A 15376-nucleotide genomic window follows, 5' to 3' on the forward strand; every position below is an offset into this window, starting at 1 on the left:
CGCGACTGCTACGTTCGCAGGTTCGAATCCAGCCTCGGGCATGGATGTGAGTGATGTCCTTAGGTTAGTTAGGTGTAAGTAGTTCTAAGTTCTAGGGGACTCATGACTTCAGACGTTAAGTCCCATAGTGCTCAGAGCCATTTGAACCATTTTTCTTTCAAATTAAAATCTTTGTCTCACTAATGAATGGCCTGCATTTATTTTGATATTAATAGATTTTTTAGACGCTGGGCTTAGAATTACAATAATGAGGAATGCCAGGGAGAAAGATGGCGCTTAAAAATATTGGTCCTACCATTTGTCTTGTATTGGCTAAATTGGAACCGAATCTATGCCCGTGGTAGAGGACGTTGAATAGTTTTCAGACTTGGGGGAAGTAGAGACAACAAGAAAATGAGAACACCTGTATGGGAACAAACTTATTTCGACGCAGAAAATTTTTGCAAGAATGATGTCGTTCATCAGTGCAAGTAAAGAGCAGACGATTGTAACCCTTGAACATGCCCTGCACCAACAAATAAAACATCTGTCAACCGATGTTCATTCTCTCAGGAAAAAGCTAAATAATGTCAAGGTGATAGTACACTGACTAGACAGGAAAGTGGATGTGGTACTATCTAGACAGACACAAAATAAGTAGAGTAGATGTAAAAGCAATAGTCTTTACTCATCAGTTTTCTGAATGGTTTGTTGTGGCTCGTCACGAATTTCTCTCCTGCATTAACCTCTTCATCTCAGAGTAGCACTAGTTCCGTACTTTCTCAGTTATGTGCTGGGTGTATTCCACCCCCTGTCTTCCCCTACAGTTTTGGTCCTCTGCAGCTCCCTCTCTTACCCTGAAGATTATTTCCTGAAGTCTTAACACAAGTCCTATCATATAGCCAGTGTTTTCCATGTGTTCTTTGCTTCGTCAATTAAACAGAGAAACTCCTCATTTGTTATGTTATCTTTTCACCTAATTGTCAACGTTATTCTGTAGCACCACGTTTCAGACACATAGATTCTCTTCTGTTCCGGTTGTCCCGCTGCCCATAACTCGCTACCATATAATGCTGTGCTCGAGACGTCTATTCTGAGACATCAGCAGCAGAAAGAAATAAAAGGAAAGTTAACATTGAGAATTTTCATGTATAAATAAAAAGTTATAGAGGAAAACTTTACTGAGGTCGAATTTAGATTAGGAAATGAGGTAGAAGCGATAGAGCAGAATGTACTAAATTTATGTAATGGCTATTTTCAAGTTAATGACGTTGTGAATGAAGTGGTTGAAGCAGATGAGAGTATAGGCTATTTTCTTTTTTCTAAAGATGCGGTTATGTCAGGGAAATGCGTTACTTCAGTCATCCTGAGGAGATGAATTGGAATCAAAAGAAAGGACAACTCACTCACGAAACATGTTGTGTCAAAAATTACCGATCACTCAGTACTTTTCACAAATTTTGGAACCTTGGATTAATTTACGAAGCAGAATATCACCGAGAGGTTACACATAAGTAACGAATTTGTTAGGTCATTACGAGATTGTCACACAGATATTCAACCAATTATAATGGGGTGAGATGGTCTATAACAAAGACTTTGTGCGTTCCTGAGAAATTCCCTCGCAAAACAAGTTGGTAAAACATTATAAATAGTAGGTTCGCGCCTCATCATTTCGGCACTGTTAATGAAGTTTATCATTGGCACAATAGACTTGCTTCTCTTCATTATAATGGTGGATAAATGCACGTCGACCCGCACTGTCCATTCCATCCCACAGGTAGACTACCTCTACATGCACCTGCAAACAGCGTACTCTTAATTACCTAATTTAATCAGATGGAGGTGCGAGTTAACACTTCGTTACTCCCCCTCGTAATTGGAAAGCGTTTCCTTCCTGACCCTAGTAACGACCGTGGTTCGAAATTACAAAGCTCGGTTCCTGGAGTAATCACCTCCGGGCACCGATGTGGGTCAAGACCGGTCGGCGGCATTGCTGTTTATGTTGATAGCACCCCTCTATAACCCAGACATTTTGAACTCCTTATCGTTCGTGGAAACCATAATCTAGTATTTCAGCGCTCCGTAACGATTCTGTATATCCCAAACGGGAACGTTCTGCAACCGCACAATACTGGTCCGTAAATTATAAAGTGGTTTGTATATCTTCTTGATTACTCCGTAACGAACATTTAGTGTTTGTCAGAGGGTCCACAAATCCACTTTAAGAGTGTTTCTCGACTGTTCCACTCTCGAATAACACGAGGTAAAATTGAACATATTAATGTTTCCGTATGAGCAATTGCGTCTATCATAGTACAGCAGTCATTTCTTCGTATGTAGGTGACAGTAAACATAATGATTTAGTATTCGGAGGAGCATGTTTCTAATTCAAATTTCGTAAAATGATCTCGCAACAAAATACGTATTTGCCTTCTTAATTGCCAGTACCACCCGCTTAAATTTTTTAAAATCTTATGGGACTTAACTACTACGGTCATTAGTCCCTAAGCTTACACACTACTTAACCTAGATTATCCTAACGACAAACACACACTCCCATGCCCGAGGAAGGACTCGAACCTCCTCTGGGACTGCAGCGCCTGAGACCGCTCGGGTAATCCCGCACGGCGAGCCGCTTAATCTAGCCATGACACTCCCTCCCCAATTTCGCAATAATAGGAAAAGAAAAGGTCTTCTTTTAAAATTTTCATTGTCCTCCGTTAGTCGTATCCGGTAAGGGTCGCATACTGCGGAACTGTACTCCAGAAGAGGACGGGCAGACGTAACGTATGGAGTCTCTTCAGTAGATACGTATGTGTTCTGCAGTCTTTAGTTCGTCTTTCTCATAACATCTACATCTACATCCATACTCCGCAAGCCACCTGACGGTGTGTGGCGGAATGTTCCCATTTAAGTTGTTTCTAATTGCAATTTCTATGTACATAGTTAAATCAGCAGCCGAGCGGGGTAGCCGTGGGGTCTAGGGTGTCTTGCACTGTTCGGTCGGCTCCTCCCGTTGGCGGTTCGAGTCCTCACTCGAGAATGATGTGTGTTATCTTTTACGTAAGTTACTTTAAGTTAGATTGAGTAGTACGTAAGCTTAGGGACCGATGACATCAGTAATTTGGTCACATAGGAACTTACTGCCACCGTAGTTACATCAGCAAACGTAAGATTTTTGTGGACTATTATGTAACGGAATTATTTTAGTATGAATGTGGAGGACCTCACTTTTTTGTTTATGGTTGACTGTCACTTTTCGTATCATGCGGTTATCCTATCAAACTTATTTTGCAATTGTGTTTGACCTTCTAATCGGTTTATTAGACGGCAAATCACAGCATCATCAGTAAACAATCTAAGGCGGCTGATGGTATAGTTTTCGGAATGCTTTATATAGATTTTGAACAGCAGAGGCCCCATAACACTTTCTTAGGGACCTCCAGATATAATTTCCGGTAAACTACATGTTTCCCCTCAAATTACTACGAACTGTGATTCAGCCGCACAACTGACAACGAAACCATTGAGTGTGAGGCTGCCAGTTAAATTTTTAGTAAAGCTCATTTTAAAGTGTTGTGTTAACAATGGTGACAGGAAAAATATTAGCTGCTAATGATCCGCCATGTGCATCACGAGGGCGACAGGAAATGAATGTCCAGGAGGTGCTGACCTCAGCCTACTATGGGATGTATGTGTTACACTACACAAAACGGACAACGTTGGCATTCAAAAAAAATGTTCAAAACGAATCATTAACTTGAACACTGAACACCGAATGAAAAATGGCACGCCACAGTGATCATAAAGGTTAGCAACATCTAGATCGAAGGTGAACTTCAGTTTTTGTAACAAGTGCGCCTTACCTCCTTCGTATATTCGTAGTTTTTATTATACACTATACGTTCATACTATTCCGAAATTATTCGAAATTTGTACATAATTGTTTTTCACTGTGCTGCGGATGATCTTTCATATACGTAATTATGTACTACCAGCTCCTTGAACGATTGTCCCTTAATACGTTTCACTGTAGGTGGGATTTGTGGCTCCCTGTCCGACAAGGATAATAGACTAGCACGTATCGTCTTCTTTGTGCTCCTCATGTATATTGTCCGCACAGTGGAATGTTCACACCACAAATTCCAATGACTGATCTTGCAGATAAGCAAATATTTCATGTGCATCTTCTTTCTCACTCTGCGAAATTCGTTTGTGTTCCTCTCTGACGAAGCATCAACGTTAGAAACTGTTGTTGCAGATATAATGCAATGTTAACTCTGTTTATCGGTGACACTGTTCTATTTTGTTACAGCGCCACTAGCACTGTAGCGAGTTACTTGACCACTACATCTAGATATATAGCCATACTCCGCAAGCCACCTGACGGTGTGTGGCGAAGGATAGGCAGTATAGCTACGTAAACTGAAGGAGGAGCGGCGGAAAGTTATGTGAAGATTTGGTGTCTGTTCTTTATGAAATGTCCGAAAGAAAAGACAGCGCGCTTTCATATAATTGATTCGCTTCGACGGGCAATGAATCCACCACATTCAGTGCGGGTGCAGAATTACGTCCGAATTTTCTGCGGGAATGTCTGAGTAACGAGCATGGAAGATATGAACAGAGACTGCACGGCTGGGTGGGAATGTGGGTAGGCTGGGAGGTGTGCTAAGACATTGCCCGCAGTTGCATAAACACTGTGTTAGTGTGGCGCTGTTGTGAACGCTACTGCCAGGTACGTAGGAGATCCCAGGTTCGAGTCCTGACCTGGCACATACTTTCACTCGTCGCCGCCGATACCGCACATTCCCCTGATGCAGTTGATACCAGTACTCCCTTCTGTTTCCTTCCCTTTCTCGCCGTCTTCCTTCAGTTTACATAATATGTATAATAACTGCGCATTTCGCGTAGTGTCTGTTCTTTCAGACATGTCGGATACCTCCAATCCCGTCCCCTGTTGCCATCGGCAGCCAATACTGCGGTTGCTTGGTAAACAATATGTGGGTCGTCAAAAGCCGTATACATCACTGGCCTATTGCTACATCGCACGCAAGCGATTCCTTTTATGACAATTGTTCGTAGTTAGACAAAATTATTACAAGCTGTAGCTGGAAACGGGATATAAAAATTTTAGCAGAGTCGTGTGGGATTATCCTACTTGTTGTTATACCACTAATGACGCTAATAATATTTTTTTCTTTTCCTTTCCTTATTCCTTTACTTTAGTGTTGCATGTACCGTTTACATAAAATGGCTAGTTTATTATTTGCACAGAACTTTGATTAACTTCATTTTTCATAGTGTAGTTTCCTTATTTCCGCTGACAGCTGTATGTTTCGTTCAGATAGAGACATTTTATAGTTACAATTCTTGCTATCTGTGCATCTTGTGCAAGTAAAAATTCTTGCTGGTATATAATTGTCAGTTTTCACATTGCGTTGGCTATCTGAAAGTCCTCATTCTTCTCTTACAACCAAAACGTTTTACTTCTTCTGAAATATTAATATCTAACAAGATAATCGCATCCAAAATGTTCATGTTACAGGACGCAATTCTTTCGAAATTTCACTTGTTTGAAAATACTTGGCGAGCTTTGGGAATCTCCAGTGACGCTAAAACTTCCGTCTCATAAAATTGTGCGTTTTATTTTACCGTTTTGTAGTTATGCAGCCTTTGGTTAAACAAATTCGCTTCATAGCATTTTGTGTATTCGTGGCTTTAAATTTGTCTATATTTTACGTTTACTTCTGAAATGTAATAGTTTAGATTTTAACGATTTGTAATTTCGGAAATAAGGGCTTCTGTAAACGAGCGTTACCCTCGAAGCCACAGACAGTCGGTATCTTTCCAACAACAAGTGCACAGAGCATGTTCATTATCTAGTTGTCATCATGTAATTTTCAGTCTGTCGCTGTCCACAAGCCATTATTGAATCTTTTACGTCCTTCGTACACAATTGTGTAATGTTTCGTCTCAGTCTGCGTTCGGCAGTAAACGAATGGAGTTCTGCTCAAAACAACACGTGTAATCATACTGCCGGTTGATACAGCACATTAGGGTAATAACAGCCTACGCAACTTGCTGACCTGTGATGTTAAACCGTAATAGTTCAATTATCAATGAATTTCACCAACAGCCGAGCAATTGAAATGTTATTTTACTTTATTTTGACTACCAGTTTCGGCACTCCACTACGCCATTGTCAGGCCCCATATGCGTATCTCAAAAATAAACGATATTGTCATATAGTGTCATATATTCCAGGATGTGAATTGAAAACAGTACCCTACGCGCTTCTTTCTATGACCTACAGTAATCAAGTGTTCGAATGAAGGATCTGGTGTACGGTTTTGAATTCACGACATCGAAGAATATATGGGACTGTATGTCAATAACGTTTACTTTTGAGAGATGCACATGGGGCTGGATGATAACATAGTGGAGTGCCGTAACTGCTACTAAACATAAAATAAAACATCCAAATTACACATCTGTAAGCGAAAATCATTGATAATTACTGACTTCCCCTGTCCATGAGGAATCAACAGAGAAAGAAATACTTCTTCTCGAACATGTTCATAAACTACTGGCCATTAAAATTGCTACACCACGAAGATGACGTCCTACAGCTGCGCAATTTAACCGACAGGAAGAAGATGCTGTGATATGCAAATGATACGCTTTTCAGAGCATTCTCACAAGGTTGGCGCCGGTGGCGACATCTACAACGTGCTGACATGAGGAAAGTTTCCAACCGATTTCTCATACACAAACAGCACTTGACCGGCGTTGCCTGGTGAAACGATGTTGTGATGCCTCGTGTAAGGACCATCACGTTTACGACTTTGATAAAGTCGGATTGTAGCCTATCGCGATTGCTGTTTATCGTATCGCGAAATTGATTCTCGCGTTGGTCTAGATCCAATGACTGTTAGCAGAATATGGAATCGGTGGGTCAGGAGGGTAATACGGAACACCGTGCTGGATCCCAAAGGCCTCGTATCACTAGCAGTCGAGATGACAAGAATCTTATCCACATGGTTGTAACGGATCGTGCAGCCACGTCCCAATCCCTGAGAGAACAGATGAGGAGGTTTGCTAGACAACAACCATCTGCACGAACAGTTCGGCGGCGTTTGCAGCAGCATGGACTATCAGCTCGGACACCATGGCTGCGGTTACCCTTGACGCTACACCACAGACAGGGACGCCTGCGATGGGGTACTCAACGACGAACCTGGGTACACGAATAGCAAGAAGTAATTTTTTTCGGATGAATCCAGTTTCTGTTTACAGCATCATGATGGTCGCATCCGTGTTTGGCGACATCGCGGTGAACGCACATTGGAAGCTTGTATTCGCCATCGCCATACTGGCGTATCACCCGGCGTCATGGTATAGTGTGCCATTGGTTACACTATGAAACGTCCCCTTAGAAAAAATTATACATGACTGGGCTTAAACTGACACCCAATATTTTTAACAAACGCAATCTGACTTTCTAAAATCCCTACAATAGCCCTGACTAACAATAACCTGTACCTTTCACAAATCACTTACCTCACAAAAATCTTCGTTACTCGAACTACTCAATACAGCGAGCGCCACTACTGCCAGCTAAATAAAAGATTCAAAGTACTGAAGGCACTAACTACTGATAGGCATAGTTAGCAAATGAAAGATTTTGATAGAGAACAAACAATGTGTTTACCTTAATCGTGTTCAAAAGTCATAATATATATAGCAGTTCATGACATCCAGTCTTACAAATGTACTGTCTCTGATGGACACACGTCCAGATCATCTGCTCTCTAAATTCCGCCATTCTCTCCCCATATCCACCACTGCTGGCGGCTCACCTCCAAGTGCGCAACGCTACGCGCTGTTAAGAGCCAACTGCTCAACACTACATTAGCCAACAACAATGCAAACCAGCCACAGACTGCACGCAGCACAGCCAGTGATTTCCATACAGAGATCTACGTGGCGTTACCAGTATAAGAACCTAAGCAGCCTACTTAGAACACGTCTCGGTCACCTCTTGTTCGCATTCACGGCACTTTGAACAGTGGACATTACATTTCAGATGTGTTACGACCCGTGGCTCTACCCTTCATTCGATCCCTACGAAACCCTACATTTCAGCAGGATAATGCACGGCCGGCCTGGGTGGTCTCGCGGTTCTAGGCGCGAAGTTCGAAACCGTGCGACTGCTACGGTCGCAGGTTCGAATCCTGCTTCGGGCATGGATGTGTGTGATGTCCTTAGGTTAGTTAGGTTTAAGTAGTTCTAAGTTCTAGGGGACTGATGACAACAGCAGTTGAGTCCCATAGTGCTCAGAGCCATTTGAACCATTTGATAATGCACGACCGCATGTTACAGGTCCTGTACAGGCCTTTATGGATACAGAAAATGTTCGACAGCTGCCCTGGCCAGCACATTCTCCAGATCTCTCACCAACTGAAAATATCTGGTCACTGGTGGCCGAGCAACTGGCTCGTCACAATACGTCACTACTCTTGATGAACACGCCATCCAAGCTCCGTTTGTCTCAATGCCCAGGCGTATCAAGTCCGTTATTGCGGCCAGAGGTGGTCGTTCTGGGTACTGGTTTCTCAGGATCTATGCACTCAAACTGCGTGCAAATGTAATCCCATGTTAGTTCTAATATAATATAACAATGAATACCCGTTCATCATCTGCATTTCTTCTTGGTGTAGCAATTATAATGGCCAGTAGTGTATTATAAAGTACTTTTGGGGCAAAGTATACAAATGACGTTTAGAGTTGCTAATAGTCATCAAGAAGAAGGAAAGCAAAGAAGAGTGTGTGCAAGACTTAAGAGACATAAGAACCGATTCAGTAAGTTAAAACTCGTTCTGGAGAACCAGAAATATGAAACCAACATGAGATCCGCTGTATATAGCTCTCACTACTTTTTGTTAATAAAGACACACTTACGTTGCATAAGAACAATATTTTCTTCGTCGGTAGATGTTATGTCTCACTGACAGCTTTTTTCTTCAATGTATTTCATGTTTTAGGAACTCGGTTACACTACTTATGTCTTCAATGCAGGTCTTGACGACAAAGTTATACTAATTACTGAAAGCGCAGCAACATTTAAGCAATGATTCCTCCCACGCTGCATACGTGATTGAAAAGGTGGAAAAGCCTAACAGCTGGTGCCATGACAGGCAGTGCACAGTGGTTGGCAGAGTACGGATGTAGAGTTAAATGTTTCGAAGCTGAGTAAGTCGGATGGTGGACGTACCGATGACGGTGAGGTTGACCTGGAAGTTTCTCGTGGGCGAGTCCTTGAAGTCAACGCGGCAGCGGTAGACACCCTCGTCGTCCAGCGTCACGGCGTCGATGGTGAGCCCGGCGGGCGACAGCCCCGTTACGAAGTAGCCGCGCGGACCCAGCGTTTCCGCGTCCGACCAGTACAGCGCCTTCGTGAACGGCCGCCCGCGCACGTCGAAGCTGTCGACACACAGACGTGGCGTCGTAAGAATCCAGCTGAAATGCAGTGGCCACTGTTGATAAAATGGTATTTTCATTTATATGTCTCGCAACCTCATCACTTCTCACCCTTACTCCATCTGCCAGTGGCAGCTCACTCCTAAAACTGAAAGCGGTGTCCTTACTATTGAAATGTGAACATAGAAGGAATCCTAGCATCAGACTACATAATACAACCTTGCGACGCAAAAACTGACAAGATATCAAGAATTACAAAATGGTTCAAATGGCTCTGAGCACTATGGAACACATCAGGCTTACAACCGACAAAGCAGTGAAAGTAATGCATAAACTAGAGAGACTAAGTACTACAAAATATAGAGAAGCTTGCCCGGTTAGCCATTCGGTCTAACGTACGACTTTCCGGACTGGGAAGGAGCGCCTGGTCTCAGCGACGAAACCGCACGGCGGACTTGTCTCGAGGTCCGGTGAGCCGGCGAGCCTGTGGATGGATTTTAGGCGGTTTTCCACCTGCCTCGGTGAATGCGGGCTGGTCCCCCTTATTCCGCCTCAGCTACACTATATACTTATATGGATATCGTGTTTATTCTTTCGGACTGCAGCCATATAAGTCTATAGTTCTGGCAGTACCGGCCATGACCTTCTTCTGTGCGGATGCACACATATTCACCGAACTCTTTCGGGACTTAGTAAGATGTCTTCCACGAGTAATGACTATGTTGGGGTGGGACTTACGAATGTAGTGTGTGGACACACAAGGTGAGAGTATGGGTCTCGCGGGTGGCGTGCGCGAGATAGTCCCTGCAGTCGCACTATCCTCTGTGCCCTCGGTGGCTCAGATGGAGAGAGCGTCTGCGATGTTAGCAGGAGATCCTGGGTTCGAGTCCCAGTCGGGGCACACATTTTCACCTGTCTCCGTCGATATATATCAACGCCCGTCAGCAGCTGAAGGTATTAACATAAATCTAATTCAGCTACAGTATGTCGGCGATTGCTGCGCAAACAAGTTCTCTACGTACGCGTACATATCCTTTACTCTACCACTCCACACTCGTCAGGTGTGGCACGTTGCCTGGGTATAAGGGGGAATCCACTGGGCCGAACCGCACAATAACCCTGAAAGAGTGGTTCGGTGTGGTGGGGCGGAGAGGTGAAATGGACTGCGGTAGTCTTCGTCGGGTTGTGGATCATTGCGGCTGCGGGGGAGACGGAGCCTCTCCGTCGTTTATAGGCCCCCGCTTAATATAAAATACAATAAAATGCTACACAAATATAGACTACCCATAAAGACAATGCGTAGATATCACATGACACTATTCGAATTGCAACATATAAAACCTTTGTGAGACTTGCCCACAGAATTCTGCTCAGGACGACGAGGTCCTTCGGCACAACATCGGCGGAGGCACTATGCCTGGTGATGGAAGAGCGCCCCTCTTACATCGCCATTTGTCAAAGAGCAGCAGCGAATCGGTTGAAGAAAGACATAGCTTTTTGACTCAACACCGAGCTGTCAGTCTGCAGGGTGTAGTACAGGGTGGCCATAATTAAACTTTTGCTTCTTGACCGGATCCCCCATGAAATACGAGTGACTGTAGTGTGAGGTGGAGTGTTTGTGGTTGTAGTGCGCATATCTCTGAGATGCTAAATTAAACTCCCCTTGATCGGAAAACGGAGGTAATATTCCTATCCAGTCATGCGAATATACTTTTGAAAGGCAATGAAATAAATCGCGCAATGGATAACGCCAGAATTTAACAGTAGTAGTTCCACCCTTAAACGTTAATGCGCGAAATACACGGGTCAACCACAACACGACATCAAATTTTAGAGAAGGGAGATATCTAACTACTGGACGAAAATTCACGCTTCTAAAAGACGCTATTTGTTTCCGTTAATATGCCTTCAAATAGGAAAAACCTCAACGACATAACGCTGACTGTAAAGTTAACGAGACTGTAGTGTCTAATTCCTTTCTTGGTAGCAATTTTAGAATTATGAAACTTGCCAACAATCATGTGAAGAGCTTATCAGGAAATGCTAATGAAAAGTGAACTCGGAAGAACACATATGGGGGAGGGTTGTGGGAGCATTGCTTTTCATATATATATATATATTACTTAGTAGATAGTGTCCGAAGTTCCTTGTACCCTTTCGCGGATGATGCTGTAGTACACAGAGAAGTTGCAGCATTAGAAAATTGCAGCGAAATGCAGGAAGATCTGCAGCGGATACGCACTTGGTGCAGGGAGTGGCAACTGACCCTTAACATTGACAAATGTATTGTATTGCGAATACATATAAAGAAGGATCCTTTACTGTATGATTATTTGATAGCGGAACAAACACTGGTAGCAGTTACTTCTGTAACATATCAGGGAGTATGCATACGGAGCGATTTGAAATGCAATGGTCATTTAAAATTAATTGTTGGTAAGGCGGGTGCCAGTTTGAGATTCATTGGGGAATTCCTTAGAAAATGTAGTCCATCAACAAAGGAGACGGCTTCCAAAACACTCGTTCCACCTGTACTTGAGTATTGCTCATCAGTGTGGGATCCGTACGAGGTCGGGCTGACAGAGGAGATAAAGAAGATCCAAAGAAGTGCGGTGCAGGGTTATCTGGTAACTGTGATAGCGTTACGGAGATGTTTAGCAAACTCAAATGGTAGACTCTGCAAGAGGTGCGCTCTGCATCGCGGTGTAGCTTGCTGTCCAGGTTTCGAGAGGGTTCGTTTCTGGATGAGGTATCGAATATATTGCTGCCCCCTACTTATACCTCCCGAGGAGATCACGATTGTAAAATTAGTGAGATTCGAGCGAACACGGAGGCTATTCTGCAGTCGTTCTTCCCGCGAACCATACGCGCCTGGAACAGGAAAGGGAGGTAATGATAGTGGCACGTAAAGTATAACTGTAGATGTAGATGTTAATACATACATTGTGCATCCTGCAAGGCTAACAAATAACTGCGGTCGTCAGTTACCGAAACGACTAACTGCAATGTTATAAAATACTGTGCGCCCTGAAATAATGCATGGAAAGGCATTACTGACCGAATCTCACCAAACAACTTCCAGTAGCCAGCTGCGTGCCACAGCTGTGAGCAGAAGTTAATAGCGTGCGGCCCGCGAGGCTGCCAGCAAGACCCTTGTTCATGGACGCGGAACCCGGTTTCCACAAAAACTCTAGCTTCTCGTCCGCAGCTCGTGGTCTTGCGGTAGCGTTCTCGCCCCCGCGCAATGTGTTCCGGGTTCGATTTCCGGAGGGGCCAGGGATTGTCTCTGCCACGTGATGACTGGGTGTTGTGTGTCTTTCATTATCATTTCATCCCAATCGACACGCAAGTCGCCAAAGTGGCGTCAACTCGAAAGACTTGCACCAGATGAACAGTCTACCTGACGTGAGGCCCTAGCCACACGGCATTTTCATTTCTAGCATTTCTCAGTTTTGGAAAGGCTCCAAGTCATTCTCTAATGACGGTAGCGATTCTCAGCATCGTCCAACCTCTAGCCAAGTTCTGCCAAGTTTGTGACCACAGCTCCAATGAAATTTCAAGATTTCGTCCGAGCATAGGCAGAGCAATCACTGAGACGCCTTATCTTGAAGTTCCTATAAAAAACTTAACAACCACTGCTTCCTCTAAGTAAGGGCGACACTCCTCCTTCTTGGCATCACCACTTCGCAAGAACACTTTCTAGGCACCTGGCGCACTACCTCACGTAATATTAACACGACTCGTCCAGTGTGGCCGAGCGGTTCTACGCTCTTCAGTCCGGACCAGCGCTGCTGCTACGGTCGCAGTTTCGAATCCTGCCTCGAGCCTGGATGTGTGTGATGTCCTTAGGTTAGTAAGGTTTAAGTAATTATAAGTCTAGGGGACTGATGACCTCAGATGTTAATTCCCATAGTGCTTAGAGCCATTTGAACCATTTTGATCATTGACTGGGCCAGTTCTGAGTCGGGGGCACCAGCGAGGGTGACGGCTGCATCGACCCTGAAGACCATTTAAGGCTACGCACTTATGGCCGTGGCGAAGATCGAATGATTGCATCCCTCAGCCGTCTCTCTCTGTCTGCTACGCTACTGTGCTCAATAAAAACACAGCTTCCTGCAGCCTGAAATCAACAGCTAATTCTATTCCTTGCTTTACCATAGGCGATATGTGGAATTACATGTACTTTTTGCCTGTGGTAGTACGAATTACCTCCGTTACCCATTCATTATGTTAAAAGATCTTTGGAGTTCTATTAGAGCACAAAATATGAATAAAATACATACACCGGCGCTATATGAATAATTAAACCACGTTAGAGTGGGGCAACGAAACTTTGTAGAAACATTTGTAAAAGCATGCGGAAGAGAAATAACTAATAAACCATCGAAAGAAACATTTTTATTTCCACATGAGAGGGTTATAATCTGAAGATATTGGTGGTTTCATAGGTTGGAACGATCGGTGAATAATTCAGTTTGCTCCAAATATGTTACGGGGTAATCGAGTGACCTCATGAGCAACGTGAGGCGAGGCTCCGAAGTGCATCAGAATTGAATAGAAAACATCTCTCTCCCGTAGAGCAGCGATCACACGTTGGCGAGGCAGATCATAGTAACGTCTCAATTTATGCTGGATGTCCTTGGTGCTTTAGGTCTGATTTCCTGAAAGAAAATTGCACTAATATTGCTCCAAATATGTTACGGGGTAATCGAGTGACCTCATGAGCAACGTGAGGCGAGGCTCCGAAGTTCATCAGAATTGAATAGAAAACATCTCTCTCCCGTAGAGCCGAGATCACACGTTGGCGAGGCAGATCATAGTAACGTCTCAATTTATGCTGGATGTCCTTGGTGCTCCAGGTCTGATTTCCTCAAAGAAAATTGCACTAATCATGAACTGGGGGCGTTACCACTCAGTGACACATACAGTATGCAGGGCATCTTCATGAAAGTTCGTTGGCGGTGGCGATCCATGAATGAGAGAATTGTGAGTGTTCACTACACCAGTAAGCGTAAAGTGTACGTCATCAATTCCGAGGTAAACCTTGCCAATTTCATTTCTTTCAAAAAAGATTAAAGCAAAATCTACGCGAATTTCGGTGTCATGTGGCAAAAGTTGGTGAGTAATGCGAAGTTTGTACGGACACCAGTCCACAGTTGTACGAAGCATTTTGCAAACGACAGGTTCAGCTGTCTTGACACAGCTAGTGCAGGGTTTGAAGATCACACATTGCGAGCAGCATTCTCAGTCATGGTAACAGCAAATGGCGTAGTTCGCCGTTATCCTTGAATAATCTGATGTGGAAATTAATGTGTTTCTTTCAATGGCTTATTCCACTCCTTTTTTTTTTTTTTTTTTTTTTTTGTACATGGCTGCACGTTCAGAGACCGTGAACAGTTGAAAGAAAACTGATCTCGGTCACTATTTTTAACGAATTAATCAGATGTCAACACTGCTACGAGTGTCTTTCTCAGAATTTAAATCAAAGAATGGTCTATAACATGGTCACAAAATTACGACTAAAAACGTATGATACAGAGTATCAGTACAGAATCATCGTGCCTATATTTCACAACGATTCTGTACTTATATTCTGTATCATACGTTTTTAGTCATAATTCTGTTATGAAGCATTCTTTGATTTAAATTCTGAGAAAGACACTCCCAGCAGAGTCAAAACCCGATTAATTCGTTAAAAATATTGTCTTAGGGCTGTTTCCTTAAATTATAACTACTCCTTATTTCTCTTCCGCATGTCCTTACAAATTCCTTGATCACTCCTTTTTCGTAAGGCTCCTATGAAGTAGCAAAAGATTAGTAACAACAATTCAAAACATAAGGTCACGTTGGCTGTCTCGCAATCCTACTTGGCTCCTACATCTCAGCACGTTTCGCAGTATTCCCAGATGCACTC

General features: G+C 43.4%; 1 protein-coding gene across 2 annotated transcripts in view; it reads right to left on the bottom strand.

Annotated features, from left to right (window-relative positions):
- Positions 1-15376, bottom strand: part of LOC126266984 (neural cell adhesion molecule 1-like) — an 801025-nt gene that overhangs the window by 300192 nt on the left and 485457 nt on the right. For both annotated transcript variants that reach the window (XM_049971722.1, XM_049971723.1), the window contains exon 3: positions 9257-9465. In XM_049971722.1, the coding sequence (XP_049827679.1) occupies positions 9257-9465 (209 nt within the window). The remainder of the gene's footprint in view (positions 1-9256; positions 9466-15376) is intronic.

Source organism: Schistocerca gregaria, chromosome 4, assembly GCF_023897955.1.
Source record: "Schistocerca gregaria isolate iqSchGreg1 chromosome 4, iqSchGreg1.2, whole genome shotgun sequence".
Lineage (NCBI taxonomy): Eukaryota > Metazoa > Arthropoda > Insecta > Orthoptera > Acrididae > Schistocerca > Schistocerca gregaria.